Here is a 17,785-nt window from a genome sequence, read left to right as displayed (position 1 = left end):
TAGAAAGATATTGTCAAAATAAAAACATACATTTGCTAAGGCAGCTAACGCTAGTCTCGTCAAGTGTAAGTGGCACACGCTGTTACCAGTCTGAAGTGTTCAGCAAAATTCCATCAAACCTAGATGAGTGGGAAAAGCTTTGGCTCTCTGAAAGAAGTACTTGGTGGTAAGCCTCGCAGAGGTCAAGTTCACTGAAGTACTTAGCGTCAGAGAACTTGTGAAGATCTTCCATGCTGCCTCCGCCATCAAGGATGTAGTGACGAACACTTGTCCTTACAAGGTACCTAAGAGAAGATGTACTGAAGGAGTGAAAGTATATTTTTATTATTTAGGAGAAAAGGGGTCAAATGTGAATGCAGTAGTTTTGCTGTTTAGAGATCAGTCTCGAAAGTCGATAAGGTGTGGAGGAAGGCGAGCAGAGGGACATTGGGGAAGAGCCTGCATACATCAAATTTTTGTAGAATGACATGCAAGAGGTTTCTGGCAAAGAGGGCCTTTGTGGATTTGGAAAAGGTGGATGAGTGGATTAATGGGAGGCATTGTGGAGTTGTGGTAGTAGATTATAGAGTAAAGGAAGGAAATAAATGTCTTGGGGGAGGGAGGGAGGGATGTGAAGAGAGTTGTGTAAAGGGATTGTTCCCCAGACACTATATGGAGGTGATCATTTGAAGAAGACAGAAAAAAGTAGGAGTGAATGGAGGGTGGTTGTAAATGGAGGAGGAAATGACAAAGCTCGTGTGGATTTTCTTGTCTGTCTCGTGAATTTATGGTGGAGATATCAGGGAGGGGTTGCCATGTAGTGAAGCAGTGGGGGTAAACCAGGTCAGTCTCTTTGACCATGACCTCTGACACGAGCAGTGTGGCGGGAGACAGGAGGGAGTGGATGGTCATCCCCCATGGTGGTGTTAAGATGGGAAGGACAACAGATGTTTGATTATTGTCGGTTTTAACTTTGCAAATTACATTACAATTTGATAGGTCGGGCTATATGTGAGTTCTCAGCTCACGTGATCTAATACATTGGTGAACAATACGGGAGTGCGTGCGTATTCACACGCATACGGGCGTGTCTGCCGATACGTGTACGTAAGACACGTACGCAGACACGCACATGCCTACCGGCAGACATGTCATACGCACTTAGACGCACTCGCGTACACGACTCGCTGAAGCGTGCGTGTGGGCGAATGTCTGCACGTGCGTGCGTACACGTACGTGTACACACAAACAGGCACGCACGCACAAACGTGTTTGTGTGTTTTTCTTTGCGTGTGTTACATAAACGGAAACAAACACGCACGTTCAAAGAAGCAAACACTAGCACATACAAACGCAAACATGCAGAAGCACACAAACACGGACACACGTGTTTGTGTGCGTGTTTAAGTTTGTTTGGCAGTGTTACGCACACACGCACGCAAACAGACGCACGCGCGCACGCACAAACACGTGTTTGCGTTTGTGTGCGCGTGTTACGTGCAAACGGAAACAAACAGGGACACGTACGCACACACGTAAACAAGCATACAAATGCAAACAAGCATACACACGCACATGCGTGTTTGCATTTGCAGCTGTTACATATACAATTTTGCAAACTGAAACACGCACAAAAACAACTTTGTAGTGGTTTACCACTAGTAGTATCTTTTTCGGGGGATGAATCTGGACACTTGTGCTTATACATCGGGGGTAGCCATCATGTCCCGTGTTGGCTGCCCTTAAGGTCCGAAGTATCTGAAGATCATCAATGAAAGAAACTTTCATTGGCCAGTGTTTAACAGATTCCAAGAAGAAAGAAAACGAAGAACACGGCAACTGCCGATAGACTAAGTAAACTGCGCGTCGTGGGCAGGGAAGGCCAGGATACCTCATTAACAATAGCAAGCAAACTCGGCAGAGGGCCTGGGAGGATGGGGGGTGAATATGTAAGTGTCCAGATTCATCCCCCGAAAAAGATACTTTTAGTGGTAAACCACTACAAAGTTGTGTTTTCGTGTGTTTTCGGTGGAAAGAATCTGGACACTTGTGCTTGCATCTGAAGCGGCTGGCTGGGAGGAGCCTGAATGCTGTGGGGAGTAATGCCGATCCTGCCCAAGTAAAGTAACCTAAGAAGAGATACATACAACGATATATAAAACATAAGTTTGTTATGTTTAAATGATCGTGTAAAAAAGGGGGGTATAGAACAGAGACACTGGTAACCTTTCCCTAGAGGGAGTGAGGTCTCCGGTACGCTGTACCCACTTCCTATGGTATGCGAGCTATTTCCTGTCTCTCCACTTGCCCCCCCCCCCTTTAGGAGAGAGAGGTGGACTGCTGACCTAGACTCTGAGAGGTCGGAGGGGAGGTGCAGGCAGTCTGAGGGGGGTGAGGCGTGTCTGGAACCCGGTACCCATGGCTACGCAGGGAGACGGGCGTACCGTGTGTATCAGGTACCTGGTGCGGAACGAGGTAGTGGAAGCCCATCCACCCAGATTCTGCACCTTATCCACCGAATGGGTACGGAGGAACGCGAGAGAGGCTGCGAGGCCCCTAATAGGGTGTGCTCTTGGTGCCTTACCCGGGTCTGCTAGGTTGATAACCTTGCAAAGCAGGGCGGCTACCGCTCTAGCCTTGAGTGGTTTGAGCGACGTGGAATTGTAGAAAAGGTGCTCCGGACTAACCCGTGGTGTGTCACGTAGGTTGTCTCTGTAGGCTGCCATGGGGCACAGAGGGTGAGGTCTGCCACCCTCTAAGAGAGCGGGAATGGTGATGGGAGCGATTAGGCTCTCCGATGTCTCATTCTTAGCGAGGAAGGCCGGAGAGGGTGACAGTGTAAGAGAGGAACCGTCCTGAGCCAGTTGAGAGAACTGAGGGTGTCTGCTGCTAGCCGAGAGGACCTGAATCCTGTAGCTAGGGCGATGAGAAAAAGTGCTCTCATGAGATAGCCCCACTGTTCAATGGAACAAGACGGGTCTCTAAAAACTGTAGCACTTTGTGGAGCGACCATTTTGGGGTGACCCTACGAGAAGGTGGGCGCTTAACCCTCAGACCCCTGAGGAGCAGTTTTAGTGCCCTGGTGTGCACCCTGATACCCAAGCTGAACTTGAGCGGGTCTGCAAGGGCCGAGTGGTGGGAAGCTACCGTGGAAGGCGCTCGGTTGGTGCTGTTGCCCAGCCAGGCGAGGAAGGCCAAGACCGTGGCCTGTGAAACCAGCTTCACTTTCTCCCTGGTGAGGAAAGACTGAAACCTCCGCCAGCATGACTCATATTGATTGATGGAGGAGGGTCTGTGAGCGGCTATCATGGTGTCAACTACGCTAGGTGGAAAGAGCGAGGAGAGTCCGGCTTTGAGAAACACCAAGCGTGAAGATTTAAGGATGAGCGCAGCTGATCCGCTACGTGCTGCGCGAGGCACGTTGAGCCTAGTAGGAGCGGATTGGGGCACCAGTTGTGGAGAGTTACGTACCACGGCTGAGCCTTCCACAGTGGAGCCACCAGCAGCACCTTTCCTCGGTAGCCCCTGAGCTTGCTGATGGTGTGTACCAGCATCTTCGTCGCCGGGGGAGGGAAGAGGTATATGTAGCCCCACCTGTTCCAGTCCACTGTCAGCGCGTCCGGGCCTCCTGCCTGGGTCCGTACCGCTAGTGACAGGAACTGTGGTAGCTGAGTGTTGGTGGGTGACGCGAAGAGGTCTACCTCTGTCGTCCTGGAGCGACCAGGGAGAGGAACACTGTCGTCTTCTTGAAACGTGACAGTGCGTCGGCCCAGTCGTTGTCCACTCCCTTTACGTGCACTGCGGATAGGTGGATGTTCCCTGTGGTGAGCTAGTGTGAGAATTTTTTCCGCTAGTTCGCGTGACCTCGATGACCCCTGCCTGTTGATATTGTGCACTGTCGGGTAGTTGTCTAGGCACAGTCTGACTGCTTTGTCTGGTAGGCTGGGTTCGTCCTGAAGGAAACGGAGGACCACCCAAAGTTCCCTGGCGTGTATGTTTGCCAATCACAGTCCTGCTTGCCAGGGGCCGCAACACGGGTGGCCCCGATCGGACTGGTACCCCCAGCCCGCGTCCGAGGTGATGGTGAGGGAGTAGAGAGGTGGTAGCCAGGGTACGGCGGAACGCCGTGAGGCGTGGCGTAACCAGCCACGCAGTAGCGTGTGCAGGACGGGAGGGACAAGCTTCTGTTGTCCCTGTGCTTGGTGGGTGAGGCGACCCAGGGGGAACGTGGGAGCGGCGAAGTTGAAAATCCCGAGCAGCGTCTTCCACTGCCGTCTGGAGAGTGTGTGGGAGAAGGCGGCTCAGCGAAGGCTTTTGATAGTCTTCCTGATGTTGTCTTGCGACAACGACAGCGTCGCTGTGTCGCATCCCATTGGATACCGAGCCACTCCAGCTGTTGTGAGGGTACTAGGGAGGATTTGGTCAGGTTTAAGAGGAAGCCCATCTCCCCTAATACTCTTACAGCTACCGATACGCTCGTTAGTGTCCTCTCTCGAGAGGGAGAGTACACTAGCCAGTCGTATAGGTACACGAGGGTCGCCACCCCTTGGTCCGCGAGGACCGAGGTGACGATCTTCGAGAGCTTGGTGAAGATTCTCGGAGCAAGAGAGAGACTGAAGGGGAGCCTGGTGAACTGGTACGTCTCGGTCCCCACTTGGAACGCCAGAAAGCGTCGGAACCTCGTGTGGATCGGTACGTGCCAGTACGCGTCCTGGATAGGGTAGCACGGACCTGAGCTACCGTTACCATTTTGAAGTGTTGAGGCTTCAAAAACTTGTTTAGGGCGCTTAGGTCCATGACTAACCTTGTCTTGTCCGAGTTCTTCTTCGGCACGGTAAACAGGCGGGAAAGGAAGACTTTGCCGTGATCTTTTTCTACCCCACCATGGCTCTGACGTGGTGGAAGACGTCTGCTGAGACCTCGGTATCTGGGGGCGGACGACGTAGAGGAGGCAGCTGTTCCCAGGGCCAGGTTAGGCCGTGTTTGATGGTGCGGGCTGCCCATCCATGGGAGGGCCACGCGTGGTCCCATCCCCGTAGGCAGCCCCTCACTTCTCCCTTGGTTCCGCCTTGGTGAGCTGTGTCGGTGGAGCGCTTGATGTTGGTGGAGGAGGGCTGCTTACGGTGCCGTCTCTGTTGGCCCGGCGCACCCCCTTTACCACGTCTCGGCTGGTTCGCTCCACGCTGTTTGCTGCGTTGCGGAAAGGAGCGAGTGCCGGGGCGGTTGTGCCTCTGTTGGTGGGTAGCTGTGGACGGCCTCGGCCTATACTGAGGAACTGGTACTTGTATGATGGTCGGCATGGCTGCAAGTACTCGGTCCGTGGCCTCCCGGTCGAACAGGTCGAGCGAGAGTGGTTTGGCCCTGATGACACCCTGTCTAGCCTCCGCGGGTACCGACTTCACTGCGGAGCGGCGGGAGTCGGCCCTGGCCTCGGCGAAGGCACGGACTGCGTGGGGTAGGGCTGTTGCCACTAGCGACGCCGTCTGCTCGCCCACTTCACTCAGGAGGTTCAGGGTGTCCCTGTGAACGACACGTGGGAAGAGGTTATTATTATTATGATAAGATGCCATAAGAAATATAACATCAAAATTACACAGTGCACTTACGAAGTCACAGACAGAAACTGAGGAACAAACCTGAGTTGACCGTCGGAGGCGGTGTGCACTTTGCTAGTCAGGGAGCGTAGGGCTTGTGTCAGGGTGGAGGTCAGGGAAACCACTGAGAGAGAGTGGGCCAGTTCTGTCTTGGCCGATTTCTCCTTAGTGGCCAGTTTACTCTCTGGCTCACTGAGTCTGGACGGGAGCGAGAGAGCATCGGAGGTAGTTTGCGTACCTCGCCAAAGTATCCTGGGTAGAGCAGGGTCTACACAAGATGAAGGCGGGAGTATGGGCACAGATGGTAGTGCTGGACGTTTAGGTGGAGCGGACTTAGTAGAGAGAGAGGCCGTCTCGACCAGTGCAGCCGCGTCCATATTTCTCCCCTTTGCCTCAGCGGGGAAGAAGGACGAGTCGGGCATGCGAAGCATCGGTACCTCATGCTCTCTATACACGGGTGACACGTCGGCGGGGAACAGTAGTGGATTCATGAGCATAGCTCTGACAGCATCAAAGCACGTCTTTTGATTAAACTTTGGTTGCTGTGGTGTCTGCTCCGCCTGTGACCAGGGTTTCAGTTTGTAGGATATACGCTGGTCACCTTTGTCGTCCGTAGAGATACTGATGAGGACGTCAGTCCGAATCACAAAACCAGATGGTGAGGTAGGATCCGGGGCAAGCGCTATCAGCTTTCCTCCTTCGTGTTTCGTCGACCACGTAGACGGTAGAGGGGCCCAGTTGTAAGGCACGAAGTTAGTTATAGGCTCATCTTCTTCCTCCCAGTCCGCGTCGTCATTCGAGTGTGACGAGGCGAAGCTCGGTGAGGGAGGTGGAGAGGAGCGGGCCGGACCGGGAGCGAGGGCTGGTGCCGGTCCCGGGGCAGGCGGAGTAGTATGATACCAGGGCTGAGAGGGTAGCGACTGGCGGATCAGGTTCAGTATCTCTTCCCTGAAGCCCGGCACCTCTGAGAGGAGAGAAAGTTTAGGCCTCTTGGTGGTCCTAGGAGAGCGGGATCCGGAGCGTGACCTCCTCCTGTGCCCTTTAGACCGTCTATGTCTATGGTGCCTGTCCTCTCTCGATGGGGAGGGAGCAGACGAGGAGGAAGAAGGGGAGCGAGGTTTCCCGTTGCTCCTACTCTTACTCTTAGAACTGTGTTTCTTACGCGGCGAGGCCGGTGGGGGAAGACACACTAGGTGATGGGGAGCGCGACACTTAACTCGAGGAAAAACGGTCTCGGGTAGGCGAGGGAGAGTGCGCGTGAACGAGGCGTGTCACAGTCCCGGGTAGGCGAGGGGGAGCGTCGCCCAGGCGAGGGGCGTAGCTCCTCCCTTGACTGGTGTGGAGAGCGAGAGCGGCGGGTAGGCCGAGAGCTAGGACGGGAGTGGGAGTGGAGGCCCGAGGTGGAGCTTCTCCTAGAAATGGAGCGGGTACAAGAGCGTGACCGTCTCCTAGGGGTAGAGTGTTGCCTTGCTTGAGATGAGGCGGCACGCTCAGGAGAGGCAGAGGTGCCTCCAGACACCGTACGGGCCCTGACGAGACCCAGCTCCAGGGTCAGGGCTTGATCAGCAACCTCTACCCGCGGGCTGCCCCGCTTTTGTGCTGCCTTCTTCAGGCGCTGCCACACCGCCCGTAGGGACACTAGGGGAGGCGGAGCCGGTCTAGTGTCTTTAGGGTAGAGCCTCAACTGTTGCACCCAACACTCACACTGGGGGCAGGCGGTTGGGTCGTAGCGGAAGTCTACGAAACAGGGCGAGTGCGTGGAGCAGGCGAGGTGGCCGTCTCTAGCCACCTTAGCGGTGCAGCCATCCTGAGAACAGATCAGGTCAGCACACTCTGCCTGAAAAGATAAAATGCACGGAGTTAGAAGTAGTCCACCAAGGGAGGAGTGACTAACAATTCTAAAACGTGACTCGAGAGGTACGGGTTGCCCAAAACTCCGTACATCGACAAAAAACACCCAGAGGGTGGTACCAGCACCAGGATAGCTCAGTGGGCGACTGGTGTTGGTGAGAGCCGTGCCCCGGAACGGGGTAGTTACCCACGCTAGGAGGGTGGCGCGACCCGTCCCTCGCGGGACGGGATGCGACGGCAGTAGCCCGGCACGGGGGTGAGTGTGTGACGTGTCGGGCCAATGTTGTCCACCCTTGCCAAGAGGGGACGGCGGACAGGGTCCGCGTGGGTTCAGGGTGATGCTAAGATCAGGAACCAAGCAGCGTAGCAAAAGCTACTATGGGGTGCGTGGAAGCACGCATCCACGAGTTCGGAGTACCCAGGGAACAACCGATTCCGAGGAGGGGGGGGGGAACTGCTAACCCTAGTGTGGTGAGCACACACCCTCATCACACCAAGGAGGTCCCACGCACGGGCCTCAGGACGGCATGGGACAGCAAAAACCACCCATTGTTAGAAAATGTGGTACGTCGAGACGACGGAACACAAAATCTAACAACAGGATCGATAAAAAACGGAGGTTAATCTTGCGAGAGGAAAAAGAACTGAGTACACATGTGGAACAACCCCGGAAGTTCTAAGTCCCCGCGCACAAAAACCACAGCCGCCACATTTCTCTAACTCACACGGGAGAGATAGAGAATGGAAACGGCCAAAAACTTTTTCGGAACTTACCATGAAGAGGAGTGGGGTCGGACGAGAAGGAAGAGTGCTGCCTTCTAGAGGAGATGTCGACGACACGGTCCGAAAAAGCTTAATGAGGTATCCTGGCCTTCCCTGCCCACGACCCGCGATGCGCATGCGCAGTTTACTTAGTCTATCGGCAGTTGCCGTGTTCTTCGTTTTCTTTCTTCTTGGAATCTGTTAAACACTGGCCAATGAAAGTTTCTTTCATTGATGATCTTCAGATACTTCGGACCTTAAGGGCAGCCAACACGGGACATGATGGCTACCCCCGATGTATAAGCACAAGTGTCCAGATTCTTTCCACCGAAAAAGCGCACACACACACTGAGCGTGCGCTTGTGTGTGTTTGCGTTCGTGTTTTTGCATGTTACACATACTAATGCTAACACGGGCGCACACACACATGTATGTGTCTGTGTTTGCTTGCGTGTTACGCGCACACACAAATGTAAACGCAAACACACGCACGGACAAACAAACACACGCACTTGCGTTTGTTCGCGGGCGTGTGTTTGCATGTGTTACGCACTCAAACAGCCGCACACACACATAAACATGCACACATGGAAACAACGCACGCAAACGTGGATTTACGTGTAACACAAACTGAAACAAACACGCAAACAAACTCAAACACGCAAGTGTTAGTGTTTCCATTTGTGTGCATAACATGGAAACACAGACGCACCTGTTTGTGTGTTACGCGCACACGGAAACAAACACAAACTGAAACAGACGCAAACACAGTGTTGGTGATTGAGTTTTTGTCTAGGCATGTTTGTGTGTATTTGTAAACACGCATATACGGAAACAAACACCCACTCAGAAACGCGCGCATGCACTATTGTGTGTGCGTGTTTGCGTATGTTACGCACAAATGCAGACACGTACACACAAACGCGCGCGGGCACACAATTGAGGTTTTGTGTATGCTTATGTTTGTGTGCAAACACGCACGCACACACGCACAAACAGTCACAGAAAGACTTGTGTGTGCGTGTTTACATTTGTCAGCGTGTTACGCGCACACATAAATGGGAACACACGCAAACAAACGCGTGCGCGCACAATTGTTATTGTGTGTGTGCGTGTTACGAACACACACAAACGCAATGATGCAATCACACACAAACAAACGTATTTGTGTTTGCGCGTTTGTTTCCGTATGCAAACATACACAAACAGACGTACACACAGAAACAAGCAAAGAAACGCACACGTACACATGCACGCAACACAAACGCGCATATAAACACTTGTGTGCAGGTTTGCGTTTGTGTGCGTATGTTACGCACACAAACTCAAACTGACACACTTTGTGCGTGTTCGCGTTTGTATGTACGTGTTACACGCACACAAATACACGAAAAAACGTAAACACACAAACAGTGACACGCAAACACGTGCACACACGCACGCACGCAAACGCACGGCCACACAAACACACACAAATACCCCCACACTGATGCACCTTGCCCACTGGAGGCGGGGTGTCATTTTCTGGTTTCCCTTCGTTAGTGCGTAGTCCTCGGTTCGATCCCCTTACGAATACGGATCAAGCGACGTGTTCTGCCATAGTCAATCGTTGCACGCGTTGACGTCAGCGGGTCACTTGAACTAACGCAACCGCATCCCGTTTTCTATGTTACAGGGTGTTGGCATGGTTGTGGAGCGTCACCCAGAGGGCACTGTCTAAGACCGGGAAGGGGTGACGACACTGGAGAGGAACAGCTCCGCCTGGTCTTGGCACCAAGTGAACACGAAGACGACGACGACGACGACGATCTCCAGTCTTGAAGCTCCTACTCCTCCTCCACCCCCCACCCGAACCCTCCGGCCTCCTTGCATTTATATTGACAACTTGAAGTACTTTTCGTTTTCATGTTTCACCGAGTTTTGATCCGGAGTTTAAAAAGATGTAATGGAAAACAGTGTGTGCCTTGTATAAAAAATTCTCGAGACGATCTTCTCTTGTGTTCATTTGGTAGACAAGCCCATAGGAGCGTCCATGCTTTCCCGTGTACACAGCAAATATCAATGCAATTTAGTTTAAGTGCACATGGTGTCAGCTTTTTTATGCCAGGGACTGTAATGTTGTTTGTACAATATAAGCAACCTCATTATGGCTATTTATATTTCCCAACCAACCCTTCCTCCACCTCTCCCAATCTCTCATCTTCCCGTGGTGGAATGGATGAAATGTTTTTAAACAATTATTAAATGACCTTAATATTCCCCCGTGATGCTTTGGAAGATAATTATTATAATAGCGCCAGATCATTGTTTTATTTTCTATTAGTATTGTTCTTACGGGAGGGACGCATTTGTATCTTTGCAAGAGAAAAGTATTTATGTACAGTATATATATCATTGTTTAATGAAGGTTAAATTGTTCTACAAGTTGTTTTGATTTTACCCTACACCCCCCCAACTCCTTCGCTATTTTTGTGTGCACCAAGCATGTACACAAGATTGGTAATAAAACTTGCAATTTTGATTAATTGCAAGTTGAGGCAGTGTGGACCTGATTAGGGATTTAAGATGTCCTTTGTCTCGGCCTAGCAGCTTTGAGTTGAGATGCTTTATTCTATTAGTCATGGCGGGGTAAATGGCTACAGCTCCGGCCGGCCACAATAGCCTTTGTCCCTCGCACCGTCTTGGAAATTCAGGACAAACTTGTTGCTCTTGTTTGAGAGACGATATTAATCAAAAAACCTTTACCGACTGTTTCCCCTGGCACAAGGATATTGCCAACAACCACTAATACTGCTTAAGGAGACTTGGATTGATAGGTGAATTACACATGTGGTATGTGCATTGGTATGCGTGTGTTTACATATATGCGAAGAGATCTACATCCTAAGGTTGCTTGGGGTCTAATGTACATCCCGCTTAGCTTATCAGGTTAGACTCTAACCGTTAGAGCGTCGTTACTCGCGTCAGAGGTCGAGGTGACGTCGGTTCGAACCAGCCCCCAGCGAGTTGGACCAAGGGCATGGTTCACTAAATTCTACGCTACAAAGTCCTCGGAAAGGGGCATCGTCATGACCTCCTGGTAAGGTCACCCCTGACCTCGGTGTCTTAAGTCCCTTTCCCTCACTCACAATCATCCCCCCCCCAAAAAAAAAATGCACCATCCTCTTCCTGTCTCCGTCCTCGTCCCCTTCCCAGTCTCCACGTCCTCTGGAAACAATTTGCAAAACTAATAAGGCACGTTAGCTTCACGTTGAAATTATCATCAAGAGCTTGTATTCATTTTACATATCACAGAAAGGCAATGGTGCAGATTTGTTTGATCTTTCTAAATCATGAGACAGTTCATCATGATTTCTCTTTAATCGTTATACTAAAGCAATTATGAAATTTGGTTAATTCTCTAAGCCCCCACACAACCCCCCCTCCCCCCACCTCTTGGGGGGGAGGAGGAGGGGGAGGGGGGTAAATTTCCTGTGCAGATTTATCTTTACGTCACTGATTCTAATGACGTAGACGCACCTTTTGACTTAGCGCGTGATGGCAGTGACGCAATGTTGATGTTGGTCTTATGGTCATTAGTTTACCAGCGCTTCTATACGACTGTTATGACGCATCTTGGACAGTTTTAATGAACAAATGTACATGTTCAATCCCGATGAATGTGCGTGTGTGTGTGTGACTCACCATGGTCTTGGATCACGTGTTGGACTCGTGATCGACAGCTATTTCCCTTCCGGAAGAGAGCTCATATATGACCGATATGTGTGTGTGTGTGCGCGCGCGTGCGTGTGTGTGTGCGTGTGTGTGTGCGCGTGCGTGTGTGTGTGTGCGCGTGTGCGTGTGTGTGTGCGCGCGTGTGTGTGCGCGCGTGTGTGCACGCGGGTGTGTGTGTGTGTGTACGCATTCTTAGCCCCTGTCTGCACGCTCACGTGTACGTACATGTTCGTGCTCATATGTACATGCAGGATAAAGTACACTTATGTAGTTGGTACTGCATGTACAATTCCACCACTTGAGCATTTCCATATGAAATGCATAATACACCCATGTTAGTGTGTGTGTGTACACAAAGCAACACTAGTCCATATGTAGATGGATGTTTATGCGTGTGTACATTGTATATGTGTGCGTGTTTGTGTGTGTTTTTTGTATGTGTTTTTGTATTTTTGTGTGTGTGTATGTGCACGCGCGTGTGTGTGCATAGTGTGTGTGTGCACGCGTGTGTGTGTGTGTGTGTGTACGCATTCTTAGCCCCTGTCTGCACGCTCACGTGTACGTACATGTTCGTGCTCATATGTACATGCAGGATAAAGTACACTTATGTAGTTGGTACTGCATGTACAATTCCACCACTTGAGCATTTCCATATGAAATGCATAATACACCCATGTTAGTGTGTGTGTGTACACAAAGCAACACTAGTCCATATGTAGATGGATGTTTATGCGTGTGTACATTGTATATGTGTGCGTGTTTGTGTGTGTTTTTTGTATGTGTTTTTGTATTTTTGTGTGTGTGTATGTGCACGCGCGTGTGTGTGCATAGTGTGTGTGTGTACGCGTGTGTGTGTGTACGCGTGTGTGTGTGCATTAGTAAGGGGAAGCTTATACAGAGTGCCAAACAATGGACTGAATAAGTTTGAATAGAGAATAATGAATAATACATAGCGGCATTGATAAAACGACCAGGGCGCACTCAAGTCTGGATTTAATATGTAACTGCATAACAAGGAGCCCAAAGCTCTGTGCAGTTCAGTGCGCAACCCCTCACATCTTTTTCTATTTATATCTAGTTATTTGCCTTTTCATTATTATTATTATTATTAATTATAATTATTATTATTATATTATACTGTATGGTATGTAAATTGTTATTATTATTGATACTATTGTTATTAATAATAATAGTCTTTATTATCATTATTACTAATACTGTATTTATCAATACTATTGTTTTTACTATGCAGTTTAGTAGGTTATGCATATATATGGGATAGGAGGAAAGCTTCTCGGAGCTGTCAAGAGTTTTTATGAGAGTAGTAGAACTTGTGTCAGGATTAGAAATGGAGAGAGTGAGTGGTTCGAGGTAAAGGTGGGACTTCGTCAAGGATGCGTTATGTCGCCCTGGCTGTTCAACTTATACATGGATGGGGTAGTGCGAGAGGTAAATGCAAAGGTAGTGGGTCAGGGATTGGAGATGGTTAAAGAAAATGGAGAAAAATGGGAGGTGAGCCAGCTGTTGTTTGCGGGCGACACTGCGCTTGTGGCAGGATCGGAGGGATTGAGGAAGTTGGTGACCGTTTGGGAGAGTATGTGATAGAAGAAAGCTAAAGATAAATGTGGGCAAAAGTAAGGTGATGAGATGTACAAGGGGTGAAAGTGGCAGTAGACTGGAAGTGAGCATTAAGGGAGAGCGACTGGAGGAAGTGGATAGTTTTAGATACTTGGGTGCAAATGTGGCAGGAAAAGGTGGAGTGAAGGTGGAGGTAGAATGTAGATTGAGAGAAGCGAGTAAATGCCTTGGTGGATTAAAGAGTGTAATGAGGAATAGACATTTGGGAATGGATACTAAGAGGAGACTGTATGAAGGAGTGATTGTGCCAACAGCACTGTATGGGGCAGAAACATGGAACATAAGAGAGGAAGAGAGAAGGAGTTTGAATGTGTTTGAGATGAGGTGTCTGAGAAGTATGGTGGGGGTTACTAGGCTAGATAGAGCGAGAAATGAGGAGGCGAGGAGGAGAACGGGAGTGGAAAGGGAGTTGGGAGATAGGGTTGATGAAAGAGTATTAGGATGGTTTGGACACATGGAAAGAATGAGTGAAGAAAGACTAAAAGAGGTGTGGAAGGCAGATGTGGAGGGAGTGAACATGAGGGGACGTCCTAGGATGAGGTGGATGGATGGGGTGAAGGGGGCTTTGGGGAAGAGGGGAATGTCTGTTGAGGAAGGACGGGAGAGGACGGAAGATAGGGGTGAATGGAGAATGGTTGTATATGGATGATGTTGTGATACATGAGGTGGAATGGGCGGGGGGATGGGGGGTGAGGTAGTATGTGTTAGCAAAATTTGACGCAACCCGAAGGGATTTCTCCCCGTCTTCTCCTTTTATGCATGGGGGGACGGGGAGGGGGGTCGCCGATTTAATGAAGCGGCCTTGCTGTGGATGTGCTGTGTCTTGCGACACTGCTTCTGACCCAGGGCAGTGGACAAGGTGCAGGGATGATCCGTCATCCGGGAGGTGCTAAGATAAGAGGGAGGGTGGAGGGGTGTGGAGTGTGATAGGGATGGAATGGGTGGGAATGATTTTATGCCTTTTTCTTTTTGGCTACCTCCCTTGTAAGGGGGAAAAAGCCTTGGTATATGTATGTATGTAGTTTAGTACGCGTTCCCTCATATTTAGTTTTTATTTATAACTAGCTAAATTACCCGCGCGTTGTTGCGAGCTCGTGAACAATCCCTAACCTAACCATACCCGACCTAACTTTAACCCTTAACCCTAAAAAAAAAATATATATATATATTTTTGGAAATGAAATATAGCTTTAAACACCCCCCTTCCCAGTTGTGCGCCCCCTACCCGAAAGTTCGGAAACCCTAGTTTGAAAATACATGCATACACACAAATATCATATGTACATATTCTTTTGCGTGCGTGTGTGTTAGTGTGTGTGTGTATGGATTGACAATAAATGGCTACAGCTAAAAGGTATAGAAATGTATCTCATTTATCTTCAGAATATATATGGTCATAGGGATTTATTTGCAAAAACCTAGCAGCTTGTAAACAATCAGTTTCCGCCCGCACTAAAATTAAATGAAAATAACTAATATTTTAACATTTGGTAATTTTATACTATTATTTTACATTTACATGCTTTCTTCTTACAAAAGATATCATGGTTTGTGGCAACAGTAATTTCACAAATATAGATATTTATGGACCCATACAATGGTTTGTTTAATCATATTAATTCTTATGTCACAAAAATAATACGCGACTTAAGGGGAGACTACAGTAGTGGCGTGTTCCCTCACCATAAATCACCTAACTTTAACCTTTAACCCTAACCAAAATAACTTTTTTTGGAAATGAAATATAGTTATCCAAGTACCTGGAGTGATAGGATATCAGAATATATATGGTTATGGGGTCTATCTTCAAAACCCTAGGAGGAGTTCGTAAACAAACAAACAGGCAGACAGAGGCTACTACTTTATTATAGTAGATATCAGTTTATATCTAGTTTTGCCTTTTCATTGTTATTTTTTATCGTTATCATTTCTTTTATACTTATGGTACGTAAATGATCATAATCAGTATATATCATTATTGCTAATATTATTGTATTGCTTTTATCATCATCATTATTATCATTATTATCATTATCATCATCATTATCATTATTATTTTTACTATATTTTTTATTTCTTATTTTTATTACTATTATTATTGCTACTATAATTCACGATGATGGTGATATTAGTAATAATAATAGTAACATTTTACACAGCAGCGAGACGAAAAACGGTACCTTCAAGCAGTGAGGATCTTGAGGTAGGTAGAAACAATCTCGCCAACCGCGTAGTTAAAGAAGGAAACCAACTTGCCGGAAACACGAAGAATTGTAACATAGTACGGCGTTGTAAGATTCAGTTGGACACAGGGGCCCCATCCACGGCGCGATCTGGCCTTCAGGCCGCCGGATCCGATCAGATTGGATCGTGTACGTACACACACGATCCAATCTGGACTAGATCTGGTCTGTGGCCTCAAGGCTAGATCGTACAGTGGATGGGGTCACAAACAGTCGATAGTCATTCTTCAGTCGTCAGCATTACACTGTGCATCACATTCACTAGACTGACATTGAACAAGTTTACATCACTCAGGTAGTATATGTTTCAGGACTCGAACTTGTCCCAAGGTTCAATATTTTTTTTATAGGTTCAAAACCTCGTCTTCACGTTCACACACACACACACACACACACACACACACACACACACACACACACACACACACACACACACACACACACACACAGACACAGACACACACACACGCGCGCGCGCGTGCGCGACTCGATGGCGCGGTTGGTACTTCCCAGCTGCCACTACGGAGGTCCGGGTTCGAATACCGCCCAGGGCTGAAATAATTTTAGTATCGCTGCGCTGCGAGTCGTTACTCCAACTCTTGTGGGCGGGGAGTTGGGTGTGTGTGTGCGTGTAAAGTGACAGCATTACCCATAGATCGGTCATATACGAGCTCTGAGCTCTCTTCCGGGAGGGAAATAGCTGTCGATCACGAGTCGAACACGTGATCCAAAGACCATGGTGAATCACACACACACACACACACACACACACACACACACACACACACACACACACACACACACACACACACACACACACACACACACACACACACACACACACACACACACACACAGCCCAACATAGTACTTATCATTACAGGCAACGCTACACGAATGTACCTATGTAACTTCTTCTGTAACTAGTAGGAACGCTTCCTATTGACATGCCTGCCGACAGGCGATCCTATTCGTCTGCTCACGTCCGCCCCCCCCCCCCGTACGTGGCGAAGGGGTGCACGGAGATGTTTCTGTTCCTGGTGACGATAAAGGATTTTATTCAATTATGGGTCGGGTTTAGTTGTAATGGCTTCGATAATGTGGTGCACTTGATTTGTTTTATTCTGGTTGGTGTTGGATGGTTATCATTATTATTAATAAATCTCCCTCCTCTCCCCTCTCCTTCCCACTCTCCCTCCCTTCCCCATTCTCCCTCTCCCTCCCTTTCCCATTCTCCTCCTCACTCTTCCTCCCTTCCCCATCTCTCCCCTTCCTCATTCTCCTCTTCCTCCCCTCCCCACTCTCCCTCTCTTCCCCATTCTTCCACTCCCTCCATTCCCATTCTCCTCCTCACTCTCCCTCCCTTACCCACTCTCCCCATCTCTCCCTTCCTCCTCCTCTTCCTCCCCTCTCCCCTCTCCTTCCCTTCCTCATTCTCCCTCTCCCTCCCTTCCCCATTCTCCTCCTCACTCTTTCTCCCTTCCCCATTCTCCCCATCTCTCTCTTCCTCATCCTCCTCTCCCCTCCCCTCCCCACTCTCCCTCCCTTCCCCATTCCCCCTCTCCCTCCCTTTCCCATTCTCCTCCTCACTCTTCCTCCCTTCCCCACTCTCCCTCCTTTCCCCATTCTCCTCTCCCTCCCTCCCCTCTCCTTCCCCTCCCCCTCTCCCTCCCTTTCCCACCGTCCCTCCCAGAAAAGTACACTCCCAGGTGTACACTCCTGGGAGAGTACATCTCAGGAAAGTACGCAGCAGTACATTCCCATGATAGTACACCCCGTGAGGGTACACCCCATGAGAGTACACACCATGAGAGTACACCCCGTGAGAGTACACCCCGTGAGAGTACACCCCATGAGAGTACACTCCATGAGAGTACACCCCGTGAGAGTACACCCCAGGAGAGTGCACCCCAAGAAAGTACACCCCGTGAGAGTACACCCCATGAGAGTACACCCGGTGAGAGTACACCCGGTGAGAGTACACCCCGTGAGAGTACACCCCAG

General features: G+C 49.5%; 2 protein-coding genes across 2 annotated transcripts in view; one reads left to right on the top strand and one right to left on the bottom strand.

The window, feature by feature from the left end:
• Positions 1-10,610, top strand: part of Mtpbeta (mitochondrial trifunctional protein beta subunit) — a 31,060-nt gene extending 20,450 nt beyond the window's left edge. Inside the window, exon 10 of the mRNA XM_076175326.1 lies at positions 9,862-10,610. Coding sequence (XP_076031441.1) covers positions 9,862-9,906 — 45 coding nt within the window. The 3' untranslated portion in view covers positions 9,907-10,610. The remainder of the gene's footprint in view (positions 1-9,861) is intronic.
• On the bottom strand, positions 6,623-8,462 carry LOC143019455 (uncharacterized). The gene is made up of 2 exons (XM_076175089.1): positions 8,199-8,462; positions 6,623-7,410 (listed from the first exon to the last, which is right to left on the bottom strand). The coding sequence occupies exons 1-2, from the start codon at positions 8,322-8,324 to the stop codon at positions 6,763-6,765; spliced, it is 774 nt and encodes a 257-aa protein (XP_076031204.1). The 5' UTR covers positions 8,325-8,462; the 3' UTR covers positions 6,623-6,762.
• Positions 10,611-17,785: the final 7,175 nt, after the last annotated feature.

This window comes from Oratosquilla oratoria, chromosome 37 (assembly GCF_046742065.1).
Source record: "Oratosquilla oratoria isolate Oo_2021 chromosome 37, ASM4674206v1, whole genome shotgun sequence".
NCBI classification, from domain to species: domain Eukaryota; kingdom Metazoa; phylum Arthropoda; class Malacostraca; order Stomatopoda; family Squillidae; genus Oratosquilla; species Oratosquilla oratoria.
This window is presented reverse-complemented; position numbering and strand designations above follow the sequence as displayed.

Excerpts from the sequence above, each read along its gene's own strand:
- LOC143019455 (XM_076175089.1), bottom strand. The coding sequence starts at position 8,324 with ATGCGCATCGCGGGTCGTGGGCAGGGAAGGCCAGGATACCTCATTAAG. Across the intron at positions 7,411-8,198 it reads CGACCCCACTCCTCTTCATG|GCAGAGTGTGCTGACCTGAT; the intron begins GTAAGTTCCGAA and ends TTATCTTTTCAG.